The sequence below is a fragment of the Pezoporus wallicus genome, unplaced genomic scaffold (genome assembly GCF_028554395.1).
Source record: "Pezoporus wallicus isolate ANWC-B61680 ecotype Strahan unplaced genomic scaffold, APGP_CSIRO_Pwel_v1 contig_3820, whole genome shotgun sequence".
Classification (NCBI taxonomy): domain Eukaryota; kingdom Metazoa; phylum Chordata; class Aves; order Psittaciformes; family Psittacidae; genus Pezoporus; species Pezoporus wallicus.
In genome coordinates this window covers 149,236-156,882 of record NW_026643060.1, presented here as the reverse complement: position 1 = coordinate 156,882, position 7,647 = coordinate 149,236, and the positions used below count along the sequence as shown (strand labels likewise).

At 45.2% G+C, this 7,647-nt stretch overlaps 1 protein-coding gene across 2 annotated transcripts; it reads left to right on the top strand.

Annotated features, from left to right (window-relative positions):
* Positions 1 to 2,001: 2,001 nt before the first annotated feature.
* PDP2 (pyruvate dehydrogenase phosphatase catalytic subunit 2) lies at positions 2,002 to 6,746 on the top strand. 2 transcript variants are annotated; one of them, XM_057396582.1, is made up of 3 exons: positions 2,002 to 2,115; positions 2,663 to 2,791; positions 4,645 to 6,746. In XM_057396582.1, exon 3 carries the CDS (start codon positions 4,704 to 4,706, stop codon positions 6,300 to 6,302), a length of 1,599 nt encoding a protein of 532 aa, XP_057252565.1. In that variant the 5' UTR covers positions 2,002 to 2,115; positions 2,663 to 2,791; positions 4,645 to 4,703; the 3' UTR covers positions 6,303 to 6,746. The 2 variants fall into 2 exon arrangements, with proteins under 2 accessions (XP_057252565.1, XP_057252566.1); XM_057396583.1 differs by lacking the exons at positions 2,002 to 2,115; positions 2,663 to 2,791 and adding an exon at positions 2,816 to 3,144.
* The last annotated feature ends 901 nt before the right edge of the window (positions 6,747 to 7,647 follow it).

Here is a 7,647-nt window from a genome sequence, read left to right as displayed (position 1 = left end):
AACAGGGAAGTCAAAGCCAAATCCTAGTTTTATTTAGTGAAACTTGAGTTAAAGTGTTTTTGATACAAACTAACAAGATAGAGCACTGCGGCAACCAAGACACTGTTACCACAGAAATTTGCCATTTTAATTAGATACCCCTGAAGACAAAAGTACTACAAGCTTGTGCAATATTGTTTCTTTCCTCAAATCATATCAAGGAGTAGCATTTCTACTTTTAAAATCTTTAATCATATGTCGCTCTGGCTCATCAGCATAACCAAACACTCCCAAGCAGGATCCAAATCTCGGTTCAATTTCATATCCAGTCCTGTCAAGTACTGGATATTAACATTGAAATACATTAAGTTTCTTGGAAGCCTCCAATACAGTATTCCTTCTTGTGTTTAGACAATAGCGAATGAAAGCAAATTCTTCTTCTGGAGGACTGTTAATTGTTTTGCCTTCATTAACACATTTCCCAAATCACTTCAGCTTATGCATATGAGTTTATGGAATTACTGCATGAAGTGAGTGATAAGTAGTAGCTGTCAGCTGAACAGAAGCATTTAAACATGCTGAGTGCACAGAAACTCTGAGCCGTCAAGTTAGTTTTCAGGCTGCTCTGTGAGGCTTTATCACTGTTGTGAATAGTGCAAAAGCTTAAAAGAATAGGAGTAAGGAGTACTTTGAGACCCAGAAATGACTGCTCCTATACCTGTGCAGTGGAGCGAAGAGAAGAGGTGCAGGTAAGAGTTGCACTAGTTCAGCAGATTTGTCAGACAAAATAATTATGTCAAACTTAAGATTTTTTTTTTTTCATGTGTGTTAAAATATTGCCCTCGAATTTTTCTTTAAAGTGATCTTTTCCCCCTTGGTTTGGTTTTCCATTTGACGTGAAACTATGTTTCATTGTGTTAAAAAAAAAAACAAGAAACAAATGAATGCTCAGACTCATGGAGATGATTGCACATCCTTCCACTTGAGATAGCCTGGGAACACGTTGCTCTCATCTAGGATACCTGCAACATGTTATTCAGATGAAACAATCTTTGGGACAAGAAGCCAGGAGAATAAAAAAATGCACTATTAAAATCAAAGCCTCTTGTGACTTGTGAGCCTCCATTTTCACGTAAACCATCATGCTCGGTTAAAGCAAGGAGTACTTAGTAACCAATCTGTAATACACAATAACATATTAACCACCATGCACTTTGGGCCCGTGCGTTGTCTTGCTACATGGTATAAAACCACTTCGTAGAAGTTTTAACTGAGAGAAGCAGCCGCATGAATCATCAAAAAAAAAACAAACCAAACCAAACCAAAAAAAAAAAAAAAAACCCACCCCAAAAAACACCAAAAAAAAAAAAAAACAACAAACAAACCCAAACCAAAAACCACCAAAAGAGGAGCCCCAAAATGAGACTAACTTTTGCTCTCTGTAATTTATGTGCCCATTTTCAGAGGAGCTTTTCAAGTTTGAGGCTCATCAGCGGGTGGCCTCAGCGCTGAAGAGCGTGGAATTGTACTTAAATGAAGCTAACAAAAATCCTAAGGACCCTGCCTCAAGAGAATGTAGTTTTTTGACCCTTACCCATAGGGAAAATAAATGTTGCTAATGGTTTTATTTCCCCTAACACATCTCATCTGCTCGCTTTTATCGCTCACGTTATTGCCGCGCTTGAAAGCACGCAGGGAAGGGAGGAGCGGAGGCCGGGGTCGCGGGGCCTTCTCTCAGCGCCTCGGCGGTGAGGCAGCCAAGCTCTCCCGACCGGCGCGGGCAGCTGAGGTGACAGGAGGTGCCGGGCCCAGTTCCGAGGATCCCTGCTGGCCGCTGGGCCCGGGCGGCAGCTCCGCAGCTGTGCCTGAGCTCGCCGGGCGAAGGCGGGAGCTGAGAACATGGCGGAGGACGGGAGGGGCGGGAGGCCGCGCTCGGCCCCGCGCGCTTCACGCGTCCCGCCGCGTCCTGACAGGACCCCGCGCACGGCCTCGGGCGCGGCAGTTACCGGAGGCGGGACTCTGGGGGCGGGGCTGACGGCGGGGCCGCGGGTTGGGCTGCGGGGCCGTCAGTCACTGCCGGCAGTCCTCTCCGCGGCGCCGGACACCCCGGAACCTGCAGGCGGCGGCGGGCGGTGGGTGTAAGAGCGGCGCAGCGGCTGCCTCTGCGGCGCCGAAAGGGAGCGGGTGTCGGTCGGTGTCGGTGTCGCTGCCGCGCAGGGTGAGCCGCCCCTGCCAGCGCAGCACCGCGCAGCACCGCACCGCGGGGGCTCCCCTGGGCGGTGGCCGCCGGCTCTTCCGCCGCGGCACCGGCTGAGCGGGGCGGGAGGCGATACCGCGGGGCTAAAGGGAGCGGAGCCGGGCCTGGCTTGATGAGTTTGCTGAAGGGGCAGCCTCGCGGGAGCGCGGGGGGGGAGGCCGGTGTGTGGGGGAAAGCCTTGCGGGGAGATACGCGGCTGGAGCTGTGTGTGCGCGATGGGGTGTGAGGAGTCGGTGAGCAGCTTGTGGGAGGTCGTGTGGTGGAGCTGGTGGGTGTGGGATGTGTGTGGGGTAAGGGTTGGGTGTGTAGGGGCTGTGTAGGCAGTGTCGGGAGCGAGGGGAGCATGGGGTGTTGGCCGCTGTATGTGGGAGTTGCTGCAGGGCTGTATAGCTGAATGTAATGGGTATCTGTTATTTTACTGCACAGCGTGAACGCCTCTCTCCTGCGAGCCCCCGGTGTGTACCCCGGCTAACCAGCAGTTGGCGAGCTGTGTTACGGTGGCAGTTTGGGTTTCAGTGATTACACTAATTCACCTGATGAGGAAGTGTTGAAGTGGTAGGTGTGCCGTGTGGGGCGCGTAAGCTTTATGTAATGGGCACTTACATAATGGTCTTTAGCACATTGCTTTTATTAGCAGTGCTACTGTATTTTAACACACTTGTGCTGCAGTGGCTAACGGGTGTGGGTGGGTGTCCTGGGCAGGAGCAGTGGGGTCTGCACACTGCCCTTGAATAGGAACCCAAGGATGTAAAGATGTAGTTATGGCAGTGAGTTCAGAAACGTGCTCCAGGACTGCTCAATGCTACCTGACCTTAGGCAAACACGTGCCTCTGGGGTATTGGGCAACTCTGCTTCTAGGAAAAAAAATGCTATCTTGCAGTGTCTGTCAGTCAGCTGATGTGAGCAAGGTAAGTTTGCTTAAAACACTGTTTTCATTGGCTTTTGAGTCAGGAACATTGAGGTTGTCATTGTTTCTGTCTCTCTTGACATTGGCAGTAAAGTTACACTGTGCCTTTGCCTGTCCTAGTAGGGTCCCATAATGGTAGTGGTGGGGTTCTTGTTGAATGGCTTGTCTTTTCCGTTGTGAAGCATGGATGATACACTTCAGAAATATTTTGTTGCATGTTGCTTTTGTTTTCCAAATAGAATTTCAGTAAAGTCCTTGGGTCCTATCAGTAGGCCTTTTGTTTAGAATAGTTCAAGTCTGGCTGCTTGTTTCTCATGAAATGCCCTGCTAAAAAGAACAATACTGCAGTGGTAGGTAGCACCTTTGGCCCGAGTCCTAGAGCACGTTGTACTGCAGGCCACCTGGAAGTGGTTCAGAGCATACAGAGAACTGTGTTGTTCTAACTGGCTGCTACAGTGATCTTTTGGGAGTAATTGTACTGCCAATGTTACTATGCAGTCAGCTTTCGAAATCCATGGGGCAAAATTGTGTTGTGGAGTAACCATCTGGTTGTACTTAGCCATTTACCACAGCTTGAATAGCTTATTTAAAGTAGGAGACAATATGATGGACATCTCCCATGGCAACTGAAGTTTTTTGGCTGTTTGGATGCCCTGGGTTTTAGTGATGTTGGCAGCAGAGCTCTTCACAGCTGCTTGTAATATTCACACCCCTAATGAACAAGCAAAATGGTAAAAGTTGTCAATGTAACTGTGCTGTATCTATCACTGCCTCAAAGTTCATAATGCTGGGATAAAAGCATTAATTAGCCAGCAGTGGAGTCTCTCTTCAGCTGCACAAAAAGTCCTACCTGTGTCAAGGTTGGTTATGACCTTGAAGGTAAAAAAAATACCAAACCCAAAACAAAACTAACAATAGAAAACCAGTCAAGCTTATAAGCTGGAACAGAACTGGAAAGGTAGACTAGCTTGTTTCAGGTGTCAGGATCATGGCAATCCATATAAATAATTAATTTCCCACATCTTTTCATTTCTCTGTAAGTGCTGACCTTCTCTTGATTTTGATATCTGGAGTGTATTAACAGAGTTGTGCTCTGTCAGGCTTTTTGAAGTTGCACATTAATTGTCATTGAAATTCCTGTTTCCAAACTCATTGGATGTGTTTGTTCTTGCTCTGTTAGATAAGGCTTTTCTCTGTTGCAGTTTGCAATTACATTCCTTGTAATATTGCAATTTCTTCTTAGCCTTGCCACAATAAGGAAAAACATGCCTGGAAGATAAAAGTTAGCTTTCCTGATGAGTTAACTGGAGAGGGACAGTCCTTTCCTAAGGTTATAATTATATGATGGAAGTTGCATCACTTAAGATGCCTCTATAGCAGTCTTCTGGGCAAAAAGTGTTCTGAATATTTCTCTGAGCTCTAGACTTGTTTTTGTATCACTATGTAGAAAGCTTCTTGTGAACCTTCTAAGTTTTATGCCTTTCCTTTTGTTATATTCCAGGCCATAAGGATATTCTGTGTGACTGAAGGACAGTGCTGCTGTTTGTGGAGTGACTTACGATGTCAAGAACTGTATCATCCTGGATCTTAAGCTCAGCAAGAAATGGCATTGTTTTACAAGGAAAAGGACGTTTGTACTCCATCTGTATCCCAAACAGAAACAAGATAAAATGGAAGCTTATTTGTTCCAAAACACAGCTGTACTCTGCTGGAAGCAGCAGTTTAGACACTGTCTTCTCTCTAAAAGCATTCCGGCACACTTCCACTGAAGAAGAGCATTTTTCTTTCCAGTTGTCTCCATCACAAATCAATGATATACTCAGAGCAGGGGAATTATCCCATAAAGTATTGACTTTCAATGGTAAAAATGCAAATTCTGTGTTGAGGTTTGAAAGTAACCAGTTGGCATCCAACACCCCCATAGAAGACCGCAGAAGTGCAGCCACTTGTTTGCAGACCAAAGGGATGATGTTTGGGGTCTTTGACGGTCATGCAGGTTCTGCATGTGCTCAGGCAGTGAGTGACAGGCTCCTTCATTATATAGCAGTTTCTCTCATGTCTCGGCAAACCTTGGAAGAGCTTGAGCTTGCTGTGGAGTGCATGAAACCAGTTCTGCCTATTCTGCAGTGGCACAAGCATCCTAATGATGTAGAGTATCGAGAAATAACTTCACAATATTTTGAAAACCTTCGAGTTTACTGGCAGCATTTACTGGACCTAGACACTGAGCCAGGGTTCAGTTTAGAAGAAGCCATGATATGTGCATTCAAAAGATTAGACTCAGACATATCACTGGAAGTTCAGGCACCCCAGGAAAATGAGTTGATGAGAAATGTTGCCCTTCAAGTAGCTTTTTCTGGTGCAACAGCCTGTGTAGCTCACATTGATGGTGTTCATTTGCATGTTGCAAACACCGGTGATTGCAGAGCAATTTTAGGGGTTCTTGAGGAAGATGGGACATGGTCTACTCTCCCTCTGACCCGAGACCACAATGCCATTGATGAATTCGAAATTAGAAGACTGAAAAGGGAACATCCTGGATCTGAGGAGAAAACACTATTTGTGAATGACAGGTTATTGGGGATTCTTATGCCTTCCAGGGCTTTTGGAGATGTACAATTAAAGTGGAGTAAGGAATTGCAGCATAGCGTTCTTGAGAATAGCTGTGATGTTGAGGATTTAAATATTTACCAGTACGTTCCTCCAAACTACTATACACCCCCATATTTAACTGCAGAGCCTGAAGTCACATACCACAAATTAAGAAGCAAGGATAAGTTTCTAGTTATTGCTTCAGATGGACTGTGGGAGATGTTAAGTAATGAGAAGGTTGTAAAACTTGTTGCTGGACACCTTTCAGAGCTAAATGTGCAAAAACCACACCTGGCTTTTGAGAAACCAGTTAATTTGGGTTACATGCACAGTTTGTTACTTCAGAGGAAAAACAAAGGCATTGCCTCCCTTGACCAGAACATAGCTACTCATTTAATAAGGCATGCAATTGGAAGTAATGAGTATGGGGAGGTGGACCAAGAGAAACTTGCTGCAATGCTGACACTGCCTGAAGACCTTGCGAGAATGTACAGAGATGATATCACAGTTACTGTAGTGTATTTTAATTCAGAAACAATTGAAAATTACTACAGAAACAGTAAGTAGACCTGCACTGTTGCTGTTCTAAACCACAACTTTGATACTGGAACCATTTCTGTCTTTCTCTGATAGTCAAGCTGTTACCAGTGTTGCGGTCTGGAAGTTTCAAAATCTTTTTGTTACGTACTAGTCTTGAAAGTAACTTCCTAAAAGTGAGTTTGAAAGTTCCCTGGCTTTCTAGGTCTGTACATACTGAAGAAAAGCGTTTTGATAAAAGTTCACTGAAATGTAACTGAACTCAAGATTGCTGACCCAGTTCTGATTCCATGGGAACCACTGGTAAACCTTTCCAAATGAACAAAAGAGAGAAATTATGCTGAGACTGGTGCAATTTAAGGGATGGATAATACTTGTAGCTGCATGGAATATAAGGCTCTGCTCCTGTGGAAAATGAGTAGCATTCTATTGAAGCACTGTATTGAATTAAATAAATAAACTATCAAACCTCTATTTGATGTGTCACATACTTTAACAAATTGCTTTTTAAACAACTTCACAGAGCCCTGGGATTGTCTGACCTTGTCCTGGGTTCAGAAGTAGCAGTCATTTTTTCTCCTTCTTAGTAGCTGGTGCAGTGCTGTGTTTTTGACTTTCAGCCTGGAAACAGCACTGATAACACCGATGTTTTTAGTTGCTGCTCAGTAATGTTTACTCTGACCAAGGACTTTCTGAGTCTCATGCTCTGCCAGGGAGGAGGGGAAGCTGGGAGGAAGCAGAAACAGGACACCTGACCCAAACTAGCCAAAGGGGTATTCCATACCACAGCATGTCATGCCCACTATATAAACTGGGGGCAGTTACCCAGAAGTGCTAGATCACTGCTTGGTCGGGCTGGGTATCGGTTGGTGGGTGGTGAGTGGTTGTATTCTCTTCCCTTGTTATTTCCCTTATCTTTATTATTACTGGTGGTAGCAGCAGTGATTTGTGTTATACCTTAGTTACTGGACTGTTCTTATCTCAACCCGTGGGAGTTACATTCTTTCAATTCTCCCCATCCCGCCAGGAGCAGGGGGAGAAAGGGGGGAGTGAGAGTGGATGCGTGGTTCGAGTTACTGGCTGGACTTAAACCACAACAGTTCTTTTTGGCATCCAGCATGGGGCTTGAAGGCTTGAGATAGTGACAGATCTGACCAGAGTGTGTCTAATCGTATGTGTGATAAGTGTTTATTGTTTTGGATTAATAGTCACTCGTCACAATGCTGATTCATTGGCTCTCAAAGTTGTTGCTTTTGATCTCACAGTTTCAGCATGTTGTACCTTACTTAGAGCCGGTATTTGCTGTTTTAGTGTTTATCGGCTGGGGGTGCTTGGGCTAAGGTTCTTGTTTCACTGTACTTTTTGGTAATGACTT